The following is a 23,546-nucleotide window of genomic DNA, read 5'->3' as shown; positions in this document are numbered from 1 at the left end:
TATTTACACACTTATCGCAAGAAGTAAACATCGCTGATCGCGTTAACGTCGCCAGTCTTCTCCAAACGATCAATGCACAACGAGTTTTCTATGATTGGTTAACAATCCACCACTTACCCGCGTGTATACTCATACCGCAATGCGACGTGAAATCGGCTATATGAATTTAGATGTGCGAGGTCAGAATAGAAGGAGCCAGCACTATCGTGGCTAGGAGCTTCATGGTTCCCACCCGATTCATGGCCAATCCCCAACTCTGGGTACGCACCACGATCACACAGATCTACAACAACAACAACGGAGCTCGCGAGAGCGCGCCAGAAGAAGTGAGAGCTCGGAGTGAAGCGCAGTGGTTGTGCGCCATCATAGAAGGTAAATTAAACGAAACTAAGCGTCCACGCTGCTGTCCAAACTAAACCAAACCAAGTTCGAGGCAGCAGCTCGATCACACAGCGCCCGGTTCTTGGCCCATCCCCCTTAGTGGGTACGAGCCATGACAGATCGAGCTTCATCATCGCCATCAGCGCCGGTTGCCGTTATCGAGTTGGGTGTCCAGTTATCGCGGGTTATAGGCGCCGCACTCCCGAGGTAAGGGAGATGGAACGGGTGTCCGATCGGGAGGTCGCACCGCTCAGGGCGATTGTCGAACTGCTCTCGTACAAGGCGCTTGCGCAGCCCCTGCTGTGCGCCGTGGAACCGCTGTCAGGCGCCGTCAAGCGCGGTAAGCCTGGGGATCCGAGGACCATCTTCTGCCACGACATGGGTGGGGGATACAAGGAGGACAGGCGAGTAAATTCGAAGCTTAGCGCGCGGTCGGTTTTCCGCATCTTGACGTTACCTTCCATGCAGGTTTGGTTCAAGAGATTTACTGATGAAACGTTTAAAAAAAGAACGATAGTAAATCGCCCATATATCAGCGCAAGACGTCATCTTCTTGTTGCTGATGCCAAGAGCAAGGTCATGAATGTTGGCTAATCCCCGAGAAATTGCAGTCTATGGTACGATCAGGGTACGATATGGTTGATTTTCTACTATAATGGCGCTAATTACGCGCGTACCGGTAATTTTACCTACTATGCGACTATTTCTCTATTTCCGGCTCATTCAGATCTATAATTTGATGCCTTGTTCAGGTTTCTGAAAGCAGCGACATTGCCTGTTTTGTTAAGAGGTCACACACACAGATAGCCAGATCCCAGATACACAAAACCCGTATGAAGTCGCCAAAGAAGACCTTCTGTACAAAACAATAATAAATTCCAAAATACGCGTAAATACCGCGAAATTTGGCTTAACCTTGACGTCATCTGCATCGTGCTTCAGGCGCGAAATTCGAAAACTTAAAAACTTTGGCTTCAGAATTCCTCCAGCCAATAAAAATGCGAATCTATAGCTTTGAGTAATTTGCCCGTCTATAAGCCACATAAGTGTTCCTCCTTGGCGTGCCTTTACAAAGTCGTGTGGAGCCTCATGCGATTATAAAATTGTAATATTAAGAAAGTATAATACTTTAAATAATATTGAAGTGTTTAAAAAAATAGCGACATGGTATCACTGTGTGGCGATACATGCCTCATCTGTACAATCACGATGCAAAAAATGAAAATATTGATAGCGTTGTTTTCGTGGATAGTACGCTCTGATATTTTTTATGCTGGAAAGCTATAAACTAGCAGCCAAACGCAATATGGTCACAATGCCCTCTCTCCTTATAAAAAATTAAACTAGTAGCCTATACGCGGTTATCGACAAATATATGTTAGCTTATGAGCTTGATAAATTTTTATAGAGAGAGCCAATAGCCCACGCAACAAATGTTTGAGTCTAAATTCGAGATGCCACTCATGTGCAGTTCAATTCAATTTCATTTTATTGCATTAATCTGAAACAAGAACACACAATGGCAACAATTCAATTCAATAACTTACCCACCACTTCCTGATGTGTATACATATAATCACTCTCGCATTATATTTGTATATGCAAGGAAATCTTTGGTCACCAAGTAGTGCCGGTGGTTCTAGACAAACAGGTAAAGATTCATGGCATATTTGTAACTTCAAAAAGTCTAAATGATGCTCTCCACTGATCATACCAAACCACAAAAGTGTTATTTGAGGACTTGGGTTATTATTATTATTATTATTATTATTATTATTATTATTATTATTATTATTAGTAGTAGTAGTAGTAGTAGTAGTAGTAGTATGCGCAGTAGTAGTAGTAGTAGTAGTAGTAGTAGTAGTAATAGTAGTAGTAGTAAGAGTAGTAGTAGTAGTAGTAGTAGTAGTAGTAGTACCTTTTGATACAACCTTAGACTTTTCAGCTCACACTAAACGTGTTACAATGCGGAGTATGCGCTCTCTTGGCTCTGTTAGCAGACTACCGAGACAATTAAATTCTCCTGCACCGTTCTGCAAGTTGTACACAACAATCTGTCTTCCTCAACTCGATTACGTGTCTGTCGTCTCGAATTTCAATCCGCACCAGAGACATTTTAGGTCGGGTTCAAAAAACATTTCTAAGTATAAATCACCGCTTTGCTAACACGGACACTGGACCTTGGCTTTGCTAACACCGACACTGGACCTTGTTCTAGCACTGTTGGAATATTGTCATGGCCCTTACTTCGCTGCCGACGTAATCGCGCTGACCTTCTGTTCCTTTTTTAAACAACTTCGCGGTATCATCACCTGCCCTGAGCTCCTTAGTTGTATCATGTTTCGTATTCCGCGCAAGATCACCAGAAAACATAGACCCTTCCATGTTCCTTATGTCATCACCAACACTCAACCGTCCAAAGAATACAGTCTTTATAATGCTTATTTTCATGATCTTGATATTTTTCATATGTCGCTGTCATTGTTCTTTTCCGAGCTTTGCGTTGTTGTGTCATAGTCTCATATATTGTTCAACTGCCCTTCTCCTCCTTTTTCCATGGCTAGGATCCGGATTTTATGGCGTCCGCGCGGAAAAACTCTCCCCTAAAAAGTGAGAGTGAAAGAGCCAACAACAAAAGCAAACGCATATCGCAAACGCAAACGCATATCGGAGCTCAGTTTAACGGCCACCTGTGCCTAAAACGACGTGTCGCTGTGAATGTATGACGTAGTGCGTGACGTAGCGTGCGCATGATAAGGCGACCAATTAAGGAGAAAGGGTTGGCGCCACTCGGGGCAACCGCGCGAACGCGCTCGTGCCACTGCCCACGCGTTCGTCGTCGCCTTCTTCCACAGCTGGTCCATTGCCGCTCATCGTTCCAGGGCAGAATTTCGCTTCTCTTCTGTCGTCGTAATGGGGAGGCCGCGTTTACGGGGGTATGAGCCATTGCTTAAGGGGGTATGCCCGTCTTACGTGACACGTACGGACAGATTTAAAAATTGACAGTCACTTTAGCATACGCCAAAGAGGGTGAATGCGAAAGCCTGCGCGCTCAAGAGACATTCATTAAATTACTTGACATTGTCATTGGAATGCGTTGTTACTTCTTATTACTCGTTTGTTCCGACCAAATTTCGCGGGTTCGATTGCCTTAATTGACGCTACCTTAATTAGCTGTCCCTTAACTAACTCGCCCTAATTAACACCAAAGGTCGTGGTTTCAACTCCCATCAAATGTTCGAAAGCCTTAATTAACGCTATATTAATTAACCGTGCCTTAATAAACCTCGCCTTGATGCCAAAGGTGGTGGGTTTAACTTCCACATAAGCTCGAAGGTCCGACTCCCACAGAAGGTCGCGGGTTCGAGGGCCTGAATTAACTCTATCTTAATTAAAACACGATGACGACGGTAGCCAACGCACCTTCAAAATTGTTGCGTGAGCGTTTGCATATAGGTAAGACACGATGCCGGGTCGGTGTAGTAAGTGAATTACTGCACCGAGTCGTCATCGCGTACGATTTCACTTCGACGAGACGGCTTTCGCTCAAGGACGTTGAAGGTCGACCGAACGATGAGACTTAAATAAGGCTTTCGCCTTAATAACAGCGGTGATGTGCGACTCTGTGCGCAGACTTACCGTCACGATGACCACAGATCAGGACAATAAATATGTTCGTACCTTTGTTCAAAATTCTGTGTCACCTTTGTGTCAAGCGCTAAACAGCTTCGCTGGCCATCCACCTTCACAGAGTGGATTGGCTCATGATTTTTTTTCTATTCACCTTACGCTGTGTTGTATGTACTATTCTTTTCAAGATTGTTCTTTTTTCATTGTCTCTTTTTACTTATATTCCCCTGCTGTGTTTTTTTAATGTATGCGTGCGCCAGCCCTTAGACCTCACGGCTGTTCCTGGGCACGGTAAACAAATAAATGATTATTATTATTATTATTATTATTATTATTATTATTATTATTATTATTATTATTATACTATTTTATTGTTTTATGTTGTATTAGCCAGTGACTTCCAATTGGGGCTAATTAGCATTTAAAATTTCCTGACAAATTCCAACCTTAGTTCTTTTACAATTTACAAGGCCAGAATTTTTTTTTGTCTGTAACAGACATAGTTGATGATGATCCTAACAAATATATTTCTATTACTCTATCAGCAACCACTATTACAATGTAAATGCCCCAAAACGAATTTCCTATATATATATAGACCAATATATGCCCTCAAAAACTTCTATTGGACTGCCAAAAGATTACTAGGCGACTGTACTAGACTAATATAAATTTTATCTATCAGACTATAGCATATAATTCATTAACATTTTGCTGCTTACAGAGACCCTGGCGAGCCCACAGAAGAATCCCTCACAGAATTATGACAATAAAGAAATGGGGAGCCATTAGGGCAAAACAGAAGCTTGGCAATGTTTAACAGATCTTCTCTACAGTTAATGGAAAATTTATAAACCAATTTTGTCGTATATTGCATGAACAATTATAATAAATATATGTTCTCGAGGGCACGATACACATCTCTTTTATTTAAAAACGTAGAATGGTTTCTCTCGTACATTGTACGAATTTGAAAACTTTTTTTTATGTAGTAAGCATTTTGGTGGGCCACGGGACTGGAAGTTTTTTCGGGTGGCAGGCTCACTGCTGCCAATTTTAGCATGAGCCAAATAGTCTGTTCATCAAATCCCAAAAATGTATCATACTCTAATACAAGCCTGTATTGAGAGAGAAAACATGTCTTTACTAAAATTCTAGGGATGGGATAGGGTGCTTTTTTTCTTGCTGTTAGCATCTGGAGGCAGGGCGAATAAAATAGGGGGATGTGGTGGGAAAGGGAGGCTGTATTTTTTATGTCCTCCTCCAGCTTACCGCAGAACATGAAGTCGATAAGGGTCCGAAGGACTATCTTGGAGTCGCCAGGCGATATTGTCGGGCGGATTCATTCCAAATAGGTTTTCGGTCGTACTGGTGGTGGCAGCGTCGACAAAACCTTTTCCCTACGCGCGAATTCGGGTTTTCGTCCTCCCATAAGAAGTGTTCTGCAGTCGTAGGCTCGTATTGACATTTTCGCCATAGGGCTGAGGCAGGATCTGTACATATGCACATGCACTATAGGCTGGTAGATCTGCACGCTGTAGTTTTGCAGCGAAGCTGTCTATGGCTAGGACTCCGTGCATTTTTCGTGTTCGTCAACAGATCTGCGTGTGCAAAAACTCAGACTCCCGAATATGATGCAAAATCGCGTCACTCTGTGCAAACGCTTATACGACTCATCACTTGGATATGCATTTGCAGTAGATTAGTTATCAATAGGCACCAGTTTCAAGATCACTAGACTCTCAGGTAGATAATAATGGTTTCTCAAAGATTTGCCGCTGTGCGACCAGCGTCGACTATGTGTACGCTCGCACCGCCCTCTCTTTGTCATCGTTCCAAGCGCTTGCGTGCCTAGTTTCCTTCCGCTCTCCCGGCGTGGCGGTCCCGTCGCGCGTGTCTAGTTTCCTCCGGCTCCCCGAGGCAGCGGTGGTCTTCCACGCGAATGTATGCCGCAGATGAAAAAAAGTGTGCATGCGTGTGTGTGTCTTTCTTCGGGATGACCGCCGTCACCACTCAAGAGAAATATAATTTGCTCATACTTTTGATCTACATTCTGCGCCACCTCTATGTCGTGTGCTAAACTGCTTCGCTGGTAATCCATTTTCACAGCAGTGTAATGGCGCGTGATCTTTATTTTTTTTAGATCAGGCTTGCCTCCCTTTGCACGTTGTCTGCCAACTGCAGGTTCATACATGGCTGTGATGCACGGCACGTGTACCGGTTCCACCACTGGCAGATAATTGATACGTTCATCTATTATTCCCATCACCTGGTCACGATCCCTCCTCCGGGTTGGATTTCGGCCGCCCACAAGCATGGTGTCAAAGTTCTGGGTGAGCCGTGCGGAGCTTCACAGAAACGTAGACTTTTGAGATCGTTCAAGGAAAAGGCAGTTTCAAATTCTGTTTTTGAAATCAAATGTTACATATATACTAGTTGACCCGCTGTGCTTCGATTTCGTTGTGGAGCCACTCATACAACTGACACGTTTGGTTAACTAAAACGTTTCGGCTGGCCAGGGGCAGAAAACAAAATGCGGTTGAACGTAGATACTGAGGGAGCATTGCCCAAGTGTGAAGAGTCAAAATGTGCTTCATCCCACAACGCGAACTGATGGTTACAGCTCTACGAAATGAGATTCAGCCATATCCAACGGGTTTATGAAGGCTTCTGGCATATTTGTGTACCTACAGCTCCAGTTTTATACCTATTCAAACACAGTCAGGTGTGTACTTATGGTTACTCGTAATTGTGCCTGGGAGTGTACATTCTATCAATACTAAGGGTGTTGCACATGCTAATGGGCACAGCTCTGAGATGATGCTGCTGACCTGGTTTCCATGAATGCAAATGGCTGCATGTCAGTCTGTATACCTGTTCCAGTGATACATATCTGTTCAAACATAACCAGATGTGTAATGCATTCGTAAGACAACTTTCATTTCTATTTGGAAGTGCATTTCATTCAATTCTAGAAATCGTCAGGTAATTCAAACGAGAGTCTGTGGTCTCCTGCAGTTCGAATATAAAGCCACACGACTGTAGTACTTATACGGGATGAAAGTTACTTAAAATTAAATTTTCGCTTTTCAAAATACGCAGCAATAAGCATGCCTGAAAACGGCTTATTCTTACCTGAAATTGTCTTAATTCCTTCACTACTCCCGGATTTTTAGGAACTTTCAGCCTAGACAAGGACAGAGTCAGCGCTATCAGTGTGGTCACAAACTTTGGTCCAGCTGCTGCATCCCTGGTTGCATCCCAGCTAGCACATCTTGCATCCGTTGGCCGGTTTGATGGGTGGCTAATCAGCATCGGGTGCAAAGTGGTGAGTGGGTTTTGGTATCTTGTAGCAAATTCATCTGCTATCACATATGTTGGGAGAAGGCAACTTTAACTTCACAAATAGGAATAGGACTTAGCTTTATGACATATAGTATGGGCCCACAGCACATATTTCTGCATATTCCCTTTACGCCCTGTGCGTGGACACACTAGCATAACATCTCAAAAACAAAATTACTGTAAAAAACCTGGACCTTTATAGCATACTGCATATGTGTTAAGACACTTCTGATTGGACCTGCTGAGCAAAACTGATGTGCAGTAAAGTACGTTGTGGAAAATGAGTAGGCCTAGCAATTCATCCAGTTCTAGTCTGACCGTGACCGTAGCAGGAAAGTGAATAGCGTCTCCGCAGGAACTTATTTGAAATTTACATGTTGTCGCCATCGTCCGCTATAGCAATGCCTGCTCTGGTCTCTGAATTACATCGACAGACGTCATCACACGTAATATAATTTCGACCAACGAAACTTCAGACAGTATGTCACGCGTATGAAACGTGCTCAATTGTCCCTGATAATGAAATAGCTTTGCCCGAATCAATTTTCTGAAAACTGACTACAAATTGCTTAGACCGGTCAATATGGTGCTTACATTCATCTAGTTCCATGTACACCAATGAAGAGTTATCTTGGTTAATGCCCTTTGTTAAGCATTGAAGGTACATGCGTGTGAATAGTCATTTATGAACCAAACTGAATAGAAATTGATCAGAATTAAAGATGCGAATTAAATGTCGTATATTTTTCTAATAATAAGAAGCCGTTGTCATCGTTAATACTATACGATGGTGCTCATATGTGATAGTCTAGTTTCAGTCATTACACTGCACGCTGCTGAAATATTCATCATTAGAAGTATAAATGTAATTATATACGGAACAATAAGCAGTTTCGTAAATCAGTTGTGTGGAAGCTCGCAAGGTGGACGTAGGTTGATGAAAGGGAGTACGATGCTACAAAGGAAATCCGTACGGTTTCTCCAAAAGCTTCGCGGCTGAAAAATAAATTGTAGCAGTTGAAGAAAAGTTGGCTATTGATTCGCCCCCGCTCTGCGACCTGTTCGCGTCCAGGTTAATTCAGGTGACGTGACCGCCTGAGTACTTTCTGGAAGACACGCGGGCACCAGGGATATTACTCTGGAACGTTCGATGACTAATGTATAAAAGCCGACGCGTTTCGCCGCTGATCAGATTTTCGACGATCGCCGACTGTGTTCGCCGCTATTGTTGTGCTTCGAGTGCAACTTGCTTTTGTGGGCCCAGGTTCGCCCAATAAAAAGTTTTGCGACTGTTTTCGTCACCGTCACTACTACGTGACAATATGATATACATGCAATTATATATAGATGGCAGTTACCGTGCAGCAGCATAGTGGGAACAACCACCAAATCAGTGGCATCTCGCTTGCATTCAGGACCGCAGCCGCGTTCCATCCCTGAAGATCTTGCTTAAGGCCATCACCACAGAAGTGCACAAAGCCGTACCTGGATCGCTTGTCATCTGGTACGATGCTGTCGACGTCGACGGAAAGGCCGAGCCGCACAACGAGCTCAACGAAAAAAATTCATGCTTTCTCGACTTATGCGATGGCATCTTCCTCAACTTCCGGTGGACTGAAGCCATGCTCCAGAAGTCGGCGCAACTCGCAGGCGACCGCAAAGCCGACGTCTACGCTGGGGTCGACGTGTATGCACGTGACACGCCGTACCCTGGTGGCTTCGAGATGTACAAGGTATTTGGGCATTTAGTAAGGGCTCAGATTCTGTTCTCACGCGAGCCATTTGTTTTTTAGTAAGGGGAAGTAGCAAACAAGTGCATTGCTGCTCATGGACAGAGCTCAATGAGTTAATGCTGAACAGATCTCTTCTTAAATGCCTCACAAGTGTCTTCTAGTGACAGAACATCTTCAGAGTTTGGACATGGCTGTTTGCTCTCCTTTTCTTTCGCATGCTTTTGATGCAACAGGAGAAAAACTGCACATATTGAAATCAACCGTTATCGCGCGTGCAAAGTTGCTCTGTCTTTTTTTTTTTTTTTTTGCTAAAGAACATACTTGGCCAAAGCCTTCCATTTTCACATGGGTGTAGTAGACCCTAGTAGAGCCTCTTTCTCTTCTCGGCAATGACCATAGAACTGCTACATCAGTTTGGCAGCCGTTTTCAAAAACTCGATCTCTTTTTTTTAGGCCGTTCAGCTGGCTCGTAAATGTGGCTTGTCAGCTGCTGTCTTTGCGGCCGGCTGGGTCTACGAGACAAAGGAGAAAATGAAGTTTGGAAAAAACCAGTATCGGTGAGTCGCCAAGGTGAAAAATATTGCATGTTCTGTAGTGCGATGGTATAAAACATATCCCGAGGGACATGTTCCTTGGTCTATAATAGAGTGCACCAGCAACTGTGGTAAGCGTCGAGAACATGAGCAAAAGGCACACTTCGTGGTATTTATAGTCTGGATGGACACTTCATTGTCCAAGAGCATAGTGCATATATTTCACCTACTTATTAACATACAAAATATATGACATTAACAGCTTAATGACCTAAACTTACAGCCTATATTTATGTCCACTGCAGGACGAAGGCCTCTCCCTGCGATGTGATGATGATGATGATGGCCTAAATCTTATGGCCGACGCGGCGCCACATGGGGCAATAATTCATGGCACTGAAACGTAATGCCATATTAGGGGTGATGCGCTCTCGCAACTCATTCAGTCATCAAACGCGTGTTTTAGACGTTACAGCTGCATATGAAAGAAACGTTCCTTAAGTAATCTGAAATCATTACACTCAAAATGTGCCTAATAGAGTTTTTTGTAGTATTTCGTAACATTCTCCTGCTAAGTATTCATTGTAATATTAACATCACGAAAAAACTTACAGCATTCGCTCCAGTTATAGGTCATCATTGTGTTGTTTACAGCCATCAAAACTGCACATGTAGCCACAACTTCAGATCAATGGTATTAAGAATCTGATTGTCCTAGACGTTTATTGGCTTTATATATATGAAATCGCACGTGTGGCATGCCTATATGTTAAAATGCACACTGTTCTGACTTCAGCAAGTTATATTCTTTACTAATTTTTTACTAAAGCATTTCTTGTAAGTGCAATACGAGCTGTTGTGAGAGTCGGTGCATGATTAATTAGTTATGATTGCTAGTTGTGGTTACTCTAACTTAGTGTGTATGCTATGATGACAGCTTGTGCATATGTGTTAGAAGATTCATTTGAGTTCATTCTTAAAATTGTGCATTGGGAGTGTGTACTTGTCCTAAATTTTTTGCGCCATGTCTAACTGCAAAAACTATACAATTGTGATGCTTTTAGGGAAAGTTACGTACTGTGCCTAGTTAGTTGCATTCTAGGTAGCCTAACCGTATCCAGTCCTTACTGAACTTTGCACTTTTTGTTATGTCCTTTCAAAATAAATTCTCGTTTAATTATACATAGCCTGGCTTAATATGTTTGTGTATGTGCATGTTACACTTTGCTGTATACCTAAACTCTGTGTGTGACCTTTTTGTTTCATGAAGCTTGTACATGCTTGCGCCATTAACTTGTGATTTAATTTTTTCTTGAATCATCTACATTATTGTTCATTTATTGTGTACTTGTTTCACCTACTCTCAACAAAAGGGCCTTAATACTGCGAAGCCCAGTGTATCATTTCTGATACACTGAATTTGATGCCTAAAAACTCCGATTTATGTGCTGGTAATCGAATGCAATATACTAATGCTTTTGATATGCTGGATGGAGTTTGCAGTTCATAGTTGAGTAAATTAATTACTGAATAACTGCCCTATCAAATAATTTTATCAATTATTACTATACTGTTTTTTATACCAATATCCTCTTCACGGCCAAAAATAAATGTCAACAAGTTGTTGTAATTTTATTTCATGTGGAAGGGTGTTAGAGCTTTGTGGGATGAAAACGTAGCTTGAATAAATAAATATTCACTTCTTTAGGCACTCTGATACGTGCTGTTTTTGCTCACTATTACTGATGTTTGATACAGTCGAACTAATTCTTACAGCGAATATGGATATAAAATATTATCAAATATAACGAATGATGATACAACGAAGTAAATATACAAAAACGAGAATCTTTTTCGCCTTTATAATCGTGTATGCTTATAAAGAAAATCGGGTATTTTCAACGAAAATAATTTCGTCTTGTTTGAAATTTTGGCATAACCAGTTTTACTGTATTCAGTAGACTTTTACTTTGTGTTCAGGTACACATTTTTAATAATTGGTGCACGCACAGGCTTTGGAAATTTCCGGATGACTGCTGCTCTGAATGGCGTCTCACCAAGCCACCACTGTCCACAAGCTTTTGCCAAGGCTTTGGCAGCAAGGCGTTTGAGGCTGGCAAGGCAGGTCATCTTCATTTAACACCAGTGTCACGTGACCAGCCGCAGTAGTCACAGTACATTACCCGTGTTCGTGTGTTCGCGAACATATTTCATTTGATGCATCGCCTTAACACATTAGAGTGCAGCGCTGATCTTTAATTGTGCATAGTCACGCAACTTCGTTACCACCTTCGGCGATTCAAACCATGAGGAGTTGCTTGGAAAACACCCCTCAATTCCATCATGGAACAACTGTAATAGCACATACTCTCATGTTTTTGAACAACGCTTCCCTTGACCTGTCACTTCTACTTGTCAGAGCGGAGTGCCGCACCAGTCATTGAATGATTCATGCAGTTAGCGCAAATTTATAGGACGCTTTGACTCCTGCTGCGACACATTTTTTGAGAAACCGCCTTCCAATTCAGTGCCTGGATTGTGGTTTTGATTGACGGAATTTAATGTAGCATGGCAACATCTGTGCTATATAAGAGATGCAGCAGTGGATGTTGGAATAATTAAGACCACATTGGGGTTGTTTATAGTGTCAATAATTTTTAGTGCACAAGTATTTTGCAACTGCTTCTAAAGAGGAGTGGCCGCATTCTGCCTCTTTCGATGGGGGCGAAATGCGAAAACACCCGTGTGCTTAGATTTAGGTGCACGTTAAAAAACCCAGGTGGTCCAAATTATTTCTGCGTCCCCCACTATGTCGTGCCTTCTAATGAGAACGTGGTTTTGGCGCGTAAAAACTCATATAATCTTTTCCGCATTCTGCCTCCAATGAAATGTGGCTGCTGTGACAAGGAATCGAACGCACAACCTAAAGCTCAGAAGGAAAAAAAAAAGTTGACCCTGATTCACCAACGTGGTCGTGCTTAGACGTATAGTGATAATATGTCGATTTTCTTTAGCTTAATTCAACGTTCGCCATTAATGGTAGCCCCACTCACTTTGCAAATCATGTGCTCACCCATTGATGCAGTGTGTGACCAACCAAGCGTGGTTCAACTTGCACAAGCAGCAGCTGCAGCCTCGGGACCAAGGCGTCGCACTCTGCGACTCCTGCTGTTCAGTAAATGTGTACTTGAAGGACGCGTACAACGGTGGCGGCAGTCTCCGTGTGCTGTTCAAGCCTAACGTTCACTACCCAGACACTAAACCCTACATAAGGTATAATTCTGCACCCGAACTGTCGCTTAATTACGCGCGTAATCGCGGATTTGATACAGCTCTGGCTGGCAGTGGAAAACGACATTTTGTAAGAATTAATCTCCGCCTGAACCGGCCTCTTCACTGAACACCAAGAACTTGTTGTTTGCTGCTTTAGGTTCGAAAAAGACCTTTGCAGATGCATTCCAATCCAAGAAACTCGTGCACCAAAGACAGCAAAGCTTTACAGTTGAGTTCTCGCACTCTTTGGAAGCACTAGGGATCTGCTTTGGCCGCTGCTTGAAGATTACCCGAGACTTCACAAATGCTTCACTACATACTGCACGATTCCTTCTCTAGAACCAGCCTTATTAGAACTTCTATTACTTTTGTTATAGCCGACGCATTTCCCTGTATACTGCGCCAGTCCTACCGGTGCGGACGGCGCGTGTGGACGGCCTTGTGCTGCTAATTATTAGTGGATGGTGCATCACCGACGCTGACATCCTGCTACGCGTGCTTACCGATGTATTGGCCAAACGGCCACTTCAAGGTTTCAATGCAGGCTGCGTTACAGGCTGCTATATTTGACAGTTGATGCTGACCACAGTGTAGCACGCCAATGTCAGCCGTCACAGCCGCCGTGCATGAAAACAATTTATCACCTTTTGGCCTTAGTGTCCTCAAATTAAGACATACAAAAAAAAAAACACTGTCGGTGATGTCACAAAATAAACAAGAAATGAAGCTAATATATCGCACACATCTCGTTCCGCACGCATATAAGTCGTTGCGCTTACACGTGTTTTCGAATAGTCACAAGAAACGACTATACAGGGTGTTTCATTTTAGCTGCACCAAGTCTTTAAAAATAGCCTGTGGCAGATAGCACAATTATAAATCTTGATTTAAACTATGCGATGAGGCGGCCATTACTTCCACGCGAAATCAAGACGCCTAATTGAGTAATTAGCTTAATTATGCTAATTAACTTTTTAACTAATGATTTTACGGCACATCTTTCAATCTACGAATTATAGCCACTGAGTTCGCAAGGCGTATCCACTTGGAACGAATTCTCAGGACTGAACCAGTTTCGAGATAATAATTTTCAAAGTGTCCGACGAAATGCATGGGCGTTCCAGTTAACTTTGTGCTTCAATGCATAAAACAGCGTTTTCCTCAAAAAGTTAACTGGAACGCCCATACATTTCGTCGGACACGTTAAAAATTAATATCTCGAAAGTGGTTCAGTCCTGAGAATTCGTTCTAAGTGGATACGCCTTGCGAACTCAGCGGCTATAATTCGTAGATTGAAAGGTGTGCCGTAAAATGATTAGTTAAAAAGTTAATTAGCGTAATTAAGCTAATTACTCAATTAGGCGTTTTGATTTTTCGTGGAAGTAATGGCCGCCTCATCGAGTAGTTTAGATCAAGGATTATAATTGTGCTATCTGCCACAGGCAATTGTTAAAAATTTGGTGCAGCTAAAATGAAACACCCTGTATATAGGGTGACCAAAATTAAGCTTTACAGGTTTTCTGAAATTTGGCGCTGAAAGACATGTAAAATCCATCTCTGCACATAAGTGATGGGGCCAAGGGGACACAAAGTGAGATAATGATTGTCACCGTCAGCAACCTAATTACCTAAAATCGATTAATGGACGTTTCAGTGACTGCAGTAATAAGCGGGCGCTTGTTTGTATTGTAAACTCAGAGGCAGTCGTATTCCTACACAATTCCAAATGCTATAATTCTTTTAGCATGCCCATCTTTCGAGATGTCCACATGGAAAATTTTCATCTCAGTTCGTACGTATTATGCATGCAAGACCGTGAGGAGCCGCGCATAGCTGCTCCCCGGTGTGACGTGGCTGTCGCGTCACACTCTGACCGCATAACTCATGTTTTAATTTTATTTTAATTTTATAGTTAAGTAATTTATAACAGTTAATTTTGATGACCCCGTATAATGTGTTCGATGTGGGTCACTCACCGCATGCAGAATAACGTGTGTTCTCATTTGAATGCATGACAGCTGAGTGGCTCACGGGTAGTGCTTCGCGTCATCCTGCACTAAATAGCGGCGCCTTTCTTAGATGTTAAGGTCTTCGATCAGTTTCACCTCGTTTGTTTATGCAGTGACGAAGACCCGAGAGCCATTATATCACCCATTTGGAAGACGAGGACAAAACGTTTGCTGTGCTTGAAGATTCAAATATGACCAGTCTAAATGAAAAACTCAAGATGGGGAGGAGGACGGTGACAGTCATATTGAAGAAAATGGAGCCTGTGCCCGGGTCTAAGATGCATCAAAATCATATGGTGAAGACGAGTAACAATCTGCCTTCAATGTGTCATGGGGCGATAAAAAAGATGTTTTTGATAGGCTACGAATCAACCTTGGCAAAGCTTTTGACGAAACTGACTCGATCAGGGATGAAATTGTCTCGATCAGCCTACCAACTCTGCACAAGCATTTCGCATGGTATATGCCCAAGCGTACGTTTGTTGAGCTGACTTACACAGCAAACTAGTATTCTTTATTCAGTGACGGGAAATACGCCCAAGCTTATGAAGAAGAAATAACGAAGCTTACTTATATTTCTTCCTTCACATCACTATTCCATAGGAGAACTTGTTACAAAGATTTCACTGCACCGTTATTGACACGGTACATCACTCTTCAGTCAAAATTAGTGCGCATGTAACATTTGGCACATTCAAATAGGTGTAGTAACAAGAAAATGAAGTGTCAGATCAAAGTTCTTACACCTACACCACAACCATTCGGGCCTGATGTCATTTGAGGACTTTATATCGTACTGTAGTGAAATGAAATGCAACACATTTTTTATATATGTAAGTTTTATTGTGGTAAATAAGCCAAGTCACATAAATTGTTTTTGCGCATAAGAAAATGTCAGGCCCGAACGAGTAAACTGCTTCGGTGTAAAAGCGGGCTCCAAAAAATTGGTTGGCGACTGTCATTTGCATCTTTCAGAAATAAGATTTGTCCTAACGCTGCAAAATTATTGGCCTCATTACAACCATAAACAAGCTTAGAAGTCTGCGTATATCCCGTAAAATTGTGAAAGATGTGAGGTGCGTCTTGTAATTACTTGGCCATAATGCCTGCTTTATTATTCCCTGCTCAAATCTGAACTTTTTGCCCTCTGACAGGTTGTTTGGTTGCGAATTTCCGCTGGGCCCTCTTGTGGTGAGCTATACCTTCAAGAACATCAGCTCCGTCAGCACAGTTGGCCAGGACATTGCAATCGTTTTGAATGGCTAAGACTGCAGCAGGGGTGACGGAGGACATCTTCTTAGGCGTGACGGTTGGCCTACCGAAGGGTGGCAACTACACAGTGACACGAGAGAGCCATCGGAAGGCCTGATGACAGTGAGGACGAGTCAGGGACTTACTGGGTCACCAGGTGCGTACTTTCTCAACAGGAAGCTCAAAGCGTACTCTTCTTTGATATGTTTACTCAAGGTCGTTTTCGAAAAGGTGTTGCTTTACTATAAACCATAAAAATATAGAGACGATCGGAAGGCCCGGGGACAGTGAGGACGTGTCGGGTACTTAATGACTCACTAGGTGCGTACTTTCTCAACAAGAACCTTTTCTTTGTTCTCATAATTTTTGAGCACTGTTTTACATTCCCAATGCAACTTTACCAACTCACCCAACTTGCCGCGTTTGTCAAGATGTTAAAAGCCCGCCTTTTTAAAATATGTGTACCGAAGGCCATTTTCGTAAAGAAAGCTTTACTATAACCCGTAGAACTCGCAATAAAAATTGCTAGTAGCAACTCTGGTGCTGAGATTGTGTGGCTACCATAGCAGTAGTGGGTAGTACAGTCGCAGCGGAAAAAGATTAGCACAAGTGATTCGTGGCCTTAGCGACGAAATCGCGATACACGGCGCTCCTGTTCCCAAGCGCGCCGATAGCGAGAGTGCCAGGCACATTCCATTTTTCGAAGCAGGGGTGGCCTGCAGAAACCGACCCTTCTTACAGCCCGCATCGCGCTCGGGAACAACAGCGCCGCGTATCGCGATTTTGCCGATGCGGCCACGAGTCACCTGTGCTAATCTTTTTCCGCTGCGACTGTACATATATGCTTCACTATCTTCGTGTTCGTAGCTTCAGACTTCCACACAGCGCAATTCATTATGCTTTATCTTTCTTAATTAACAAGCAAGCAGGGTTGTTTAAACACAGCAAGGCAACAAGCCTCTGATGTGCATATACATATTGCGAATCAAATTCATGAAGTAGCATTTTGTTGACCATGATCAAATTGCAAGGTCACAAAGCCACTTGAAGCCGTAAGAACGAAGTCTAGGCAAATCCCTATATGCTGCCCATCATTCTCATGCTGGTTGGACTCAGTGAACTGTCATACTTGCATCTGTAGAGTTGCCAATTTCCATAAGTATTTTCTGTGGACAACTCTACCATAAATCGCGAGTCAGCCCATCTTAAGTCCACTGCACGATGAACGCGTGTTCCAGAAATCTGCAATGAACCTCTGCCTTCCATGAACCCAACGCTTAACCTCTGCTTGAAAGTCTGACAGTTTTTAAACTCAATAATTAACATGATATTGTAAAGAGCGCGAAAACGGGACTACGATTAAAAGGACCTCACGACACGGGCGCTGAACTTTCAACTAAAGTTCATGGCGCCGGGGTGAGAAATATAACCAGATAAAAACAAGGTAAATGAAAAAAAAAAACACAAACCACAAAATGATTACAATAGAAGTGACTGGGAGATTCAAAGCACGCGAAGGGGGACTATACATCCTTATATATGTAGCCGGTCATGACAAGTATTTTTCCACTTTTCTGGTGGCGTTTTTGTAGATATTTCCCAAGATACCCACGCAGGCCTCCTGTAATCCTTGATTTCGCAATGCTTCCATGACTTCAATCAAACGCATTTTCATAATTTATGAACGCCATATTGAGAGGGTGATTGTACTTCACAGATTTCTCAATTACTTGATTGATGATGTGGACGCGATCTATCGTGGAATATGACCTTGGTTAATATTTTATGCAATATTGAAAGCAAGCTAATCGGTCTATAATTCTTCAATTCGTCAATGTCTCCTATTTTATGGATTAGTATGATGTTGGCATACTTCCAACTCTGTGGTACACTTGAAGTTGTGAGGCATTGCGTATAAAGGGCCGCAAGCGTTACAAGCGTATTATCTCCTCCATCCTTGAATAAATCGACTGTTATTCCATCTTCTCCAGCAGCTTTTCCCCTGGTCATGTCTTTCAAGGCCCTTCTAACTTCATCGCTAGTTATAGAAGGAGCCTTCTGTATCTCATCACTACTTCCAATGAAGGCTGCGTGGCTGCTCTGGATACTGTACAGCTTAGTATAGAATTCTGCTTTTACTATATCATCAAAATTGCCGATGACATTACCCTCTTTACCTTTCACTGCAGAGATCTTGCCTTGTCTTATGCCAAGTTTTCTTATCACTGATTAACGAATGGGTCAGGCAAGGAGACACAATCTCGCCAATGTTATTCACTGCATGCTTAGATGAAGTATTCAACCTAATTATTAGACTGGTAAGGCTTATTAGGAGTGAGGATCAATGGCAAATATCTCAACATTTGGATTGCAAATGGCATTGTCCTGCTCATGAACACTGGGGATGAATTGCATCAAATGATTGAATATCTGAACCGAGATATAGTGTAAGAGTATGGTTGTACGTTAATACACACAAGACAAAGTTAATGTATAATGTTCTGGCAGGGGAACAAGAATTCATGCTCGCCAGTCAGCCTCTAGAGTCTGTGCAAGAGTACGTTTATCCAGGTCAATTACTCACCGAGGACCATGACCCTGAGAAGAAAATTTACAGAAAAAGACTGGTTGGAGTGCATACGGCAGCAATCGCCAAATCCTGACTGGGAGCTTACCACTGTAGTTGAAAAGTGTACAATCATTGCGTTGCATAATGATGATGATAGTCTGTCTCCCTCAGGATTTTAATGTTTTCATCTTTTACGTATTCGAAAAGAATATTGCACAACTGTGAAATAGTGAATTTGCGAATAAAATAAGAATCGAGAATAGGGCATTCTCAAATGGAATATAAATGAAATAGCAGAGAATATGGGAATCATATTTGAAATTTCGAATATTTGCACACACCTAGAATTAGGTTATTGGTGGCTGTTCCCGGGTCCACTAAAAGTGGTTATCGTACTCACTCAACCTTTCAGGAAATTTCAGCTGGAGGACCGGCGGGGTGCAGACGGTGCTATTCTTGAAGAGATTGGCCTCCATTTATTCTGCGTCGACGAGGAGGCTAACGTTTGCCTGCTGGGTCAACTTGACATCTCACGGCCAGCCGTTGCAAAAGCTGTTCGCAGTAACGACCGCAGTGAAGACGACGAACCAAAAAAGAAGCGCCCGAGAGACGACCAGGACAAGCTTGGCACAATTGAAATCGATTAATAAAAAAAAAATCCGAGGACACCTAAGCACATCTTACGAGTTGTGAATGCGAAAGCATTAATGTCCAATTGAACGTCGCTGAGCGGCCCTTCGAATTTTGCGATGCAAGGAATGTTTTCCAGTTTTGCTGCGCGGTATGTTATGGAGTTTTACAATTAAATTGGTGCGGTTTTTTCTTTCTTTCTTTAATGCGATAGCAATTGTATAGACAATCCAAGCGCATTTCTGCCGTGTTCCGTATAAATTCCAAACACGGTAACATCGTCGCCGCGCGCCGCACGCTGTATGCGCGAGTGAAAGCCGACGATTGCGGCTCAATCCCGCGCGCGCGAGGCAGGGGGGGGGGGGGGGGGGGGGGGGGGGGGAGCGTTTGACTTCTGCGGCGGCCGCGCGGGCGCCGTATCTTGAAAGCTATCTGCGACGTGGAAAAAGTGCGCGCCCGCGCGGGCCTCATCTTGAAAGCGATCTGCGATGTGGAAAAATTGCAACTACAGCCGGTAGCTTCGTATGCGCTGTGCTTTCGACGTTTAGTTAGCCTTGAAGCGAGAGACGGCACGAAGGTCAATTCGCTCGCTCGCTGCTACAGCCGCGCCTCCTCACTCCAGCGTTTTGACAGCGAGTTTCCGCGGTCATTGGGCGAGATGTGTACACTTTTACCAGTGGCGTAGCCAGAAATTTTGTTCGGGGGGGGGGGGCTCAGGTTGCAGCGCGGCCTCCTCCTTATAGACGTTGTCGAGGGATCAAATACATGAATAATAACTGCATTGCCAATGCCATTGTATATTAGATGCTGCAAACGAATTATTGAACGCTACGCACTGTCAAGTAAAATAAGTATTTTTTCATAAAAGAATATATTCCTATGTCCTAAAAATTCTGGCAGAAATAACTGATATCAATGCGGCCGCGTTTTTTTTTGTCTATTTAATAAGGAAAGAAAATATCACACGGACATTAGAACTATATCAGTTCGAAACCAGCAAAGCAGTGTATACAGCTGATATGAAGAACGTAAAGGCCATGAAATGAATAAGTTCAGGACAAATATTTTGATGAATCTTCGTCATTCAAGAACCTTGTTTACATTTTTGCACATATGCAACGGCCAGGAAGAAACCTGAATGACGCTGTCCCTCGTTGCAAAGATTGCGCAGGAGCAGCTGTTACCGGTCGTGTACTGTAATAACACCGAGATTATACTCGCAACAGTGAGTACAAATAAAAAGTAGGAGACAGAGAGAGAGAAGACATAAGGGAAAGGCAGGGAGGTTAACCATGCTGAGCCCGGTAGGCTACCCTGCACTGGGGAAGGGGGAGAAGGGATTGAAAAAGAAGGAAGAGAGAAGTTCACAGTTCACACGTTGCACATTTACAGTTAAGCGTTCATCGCTGAGTTTCGTCACAGGCGGTCATACAGGCTTGCGCACTTCAAAAAGCACAGCAGCGCCTTTGTAGCCCTGCACATAGCAAACGCACGAGGCCACGCGCTCTAGATCTTTTCCTCCGTGAAAGGCCTGTCGTCTAAGTGCCCCAAAGCCGTCCGAAGGGCAATCCTCTCATCTTCGTATCTGTGGCAGTCACATAAAAGTAAGAGTTCTGCAGGATATACATTAGAAATGCGAAGATACAACTCGCTAAATGGAAAAAAGAGTCGCTGGAAACAAAGTTCACTGCTTGTATACACAACACCTCGCAACAAGTTATTTAAATATACGTCGAAGTCTCCAATAAATATACGTATTTAAGCAAACGTCACTGTATATTATGCGTCAAACGAGACAAATAAACACGTTGCGGAGTCAATGATAGTAAACTGTGCGCACAGAAAGACAGATGATCTAGGCAAGAACAAAACTATGATCGCAGAAATCGTGATATGTACTCGGGCCATGCAGCGGTCGCGACAGCACCATACAGCAGTAGCGCACCCAGGATCTCTGCCAGGGGGGGGGGGGGGGGGGGGGGGGTTGACAGTGTGCCAATACCATCTAAACAGCACTAATTTCGCTTTCTTCACAGGAAATTGTAAAAAAATGCGCTTTTTGCGAGTGTGCAGACGATTGCGCGTCTTACATCTTAGTTGTAGTACTCAAATGCATAAGGAAAGAAAAGGGGTTAAACAAAAGGGGGGGGGGTTAAGTCAGCCTCAGGGGGGGGGGGGGTTACAACCCCCGAATCCCCCCCCCCCCGTCGGTGCGCCACTGCCATACAGGTAGAATAATAGAGGAATAATGCAGAAATCAGTACGAAAATGTGTAATTTAACTGCCTGCATAGCGGCAACAATTACTCTGCACCCAAAATAAAGGAGGCTTTTGCTTCGTTTCAAAAAAGAAATAAAAGCAGGTAGCTAAAAAGGAAAGAAAAGGACAAACGAAAGCCACAGATGATGGGGCAAGTTACTACCCAATATCCGAGTGTGTTTTTGGCAAACGCCGCGTGGGCCGGGCTTTCAATGAGCAAGGTCGGTCAAAATTGGTTATTGATGTCGTCGTAATTTCCGCATTCGCATGATAAGCTTGATCATGATGCTAACTGCTAGAATAAACGGCTAAAATTTCTGCGGTTTTAAAAGCTAACTAACAGTGATACGTCTTCATAATTACGAGCTTATGGACGTGAAGGAACAAAGCTTTTTACTTGCATTAATTTTTGCTGCTTCGCTATCTAAAGGATGAACTTCTCTCGGCGGGGAAGTTGAGCGAAGTGATCAATGACTTAGGACACGTTGATGCCGACGTCTCTGTGGGTGTATAGAAGCACCAGTCTAACCATGCGTTCCACAGACATTGTAGAGCGCAAGTAGTTTTTTAGTAAACTCTTGTTAAAAAATATTCTCTCTGCGCTGGCAGTGGTCACTGGAAGGGTGACTAGAATCTGGAACAGTTTGTACACATTTACATAGAACCTGCAGTCGCAAAGGGAGAGGGCATCTATTCCGCTGTCAAAACCTAAAACACTCCTTCGATGTCGTTGGCATCCTTGTTTAGGTACCTTGCACAAACAGTACGCTGTTCGATTCCAGCGATGTCCGTTGTTTCGTCAGGAAGTATGGAGAAGCAGCCTGCTTTTGCAACTAGGCTTTCTTTGATAATTTCGCCACAAATTTCTATAATTTGGTTTTGTGCATCTGGGCTTAAATACGAGGCATTACTGGGGCAACTTTCCAAATGGTTCTTCAGATATGTATCTCCACAATCAGCTCGCATGCGAAGAAGCGCTCTGAAAATACCTGTGTTTTCAGCGGGGCCTATGCTTAAGTCCATAGGGCCACTGTATCTGTGGCCAACGAGAGCCAGATCTTGTAGCCCGCAAAAAGAATTTCCTCAATAATAGGCCATTTCCTTTCTCCTGTTTTCTCAAATTTTACTTTGCCTGCGCTGGTCCAGCTGATCGATCACATTGGGCACGCGTCCTGAAAATATTTGGCGAAAATTATCAGCTGCTAGCTCACAGTCACGGTAATATTTAGTATTTTCGTGTGTGTGGAAGATTGCGAGCGCGTGCTTTCATTTCTGGAACGGCTTGGACACGAGGGCTCCAGTGCACGCATGTTGGTCCAAGTTTATAACAGCATTAACCCCATGAAGTTCCAGAATTGAAAATCTTTTAAAGCACGCCTTTGGAAATGTCAGTGCACCTTTGGCGTCAAAAGTTTATGAGAACGTTACACCCATACAGTTTCGGAATTGAAATCCATGCGCTCCGTAGATTCCGCGGCCGCTGCGAGATGCCGCAACGCGCCCGCTCGCTATCGAAAAGCCCTTGAAAGTTTGTGCTCGGATGGGGCTCCTTGCGTTACGTGACCACAGGTGCCACGAAATCCACCCCAGGTGCCACGAAATCCACCCCAGGTGCCACAAAATCCAGCCCGAGTTCGCAATGTTCGTGCCGAAATGTCTTTCGAGCGTGAAAAAGACATTGTAGACAAATTGCAGAATGATTGAACATAGCTCGCCTACACGAACATGTCGCAGCCTATGACACTAGGACACCTGAACAACGGGACATTCCGCACTCAAGAACGAATTATGGTCAACAAATGCTTCGACATACACTTCGGACTTTACTCAATAACCTCGCCTTACGAGAAATATACCTTCTGTCCTTATGCAGCCTGCACAACTACTTTCAGTCAAACTAATTCTTGTTGTTTAATGAGTTTGTTCATATGCA

The 23,546-nt window shown here is 43.3% G+C and overlaps 1 protein-coding gene across 1 annotated transcript; it reads left to right on the top strand.

The window, feature by feature from the left end:
• Positions 1-597: 597 nt before the first annotated feature.
• On the top strand, positions 598-11,791 carry LOC125945664 (cytosolic endo-beta-N-acetylglucosaminidase-like). Its single transcript, XM_049667878.1, has 6 exons — positions 598-789; positions 6,155-6,344; positions 7,188-7,339; positions 8,772-9,089; positions 9,543-9,646; positions 11,635-11,791. Exons 1-6 carry the CDS (start codon positions 598-600, stop codon positions 11,789-11,791), a joined length of 1,113 nt encoding a protein of 370 aa, XP_049523835.1.
• The last annotated feature ends 11,755 nt before the right edge of the window (positions 11,792-23,546 follow it).

This window comes from Dermacentor silvarum, chromosome 5 (assembly GCF_013339745.2).
Source record: "Dermacentor silvarum isolate Dsil-2018 chromosome 5, BIME_Dsil_1.4, whole genome shotgun sequence".
Taxonomy (NCBI): domain Eukaryota; kingdom Metazoa; phylum Arthropoda; class Arachnida; order Ixodida; family Ixodidae; genus Dermacentor; species Dermacentor silvarum.
Note: the sequence above shows the minus strand (reverse complement) of the source record. Positions and strands in the feature narration are given on the sequence as shown.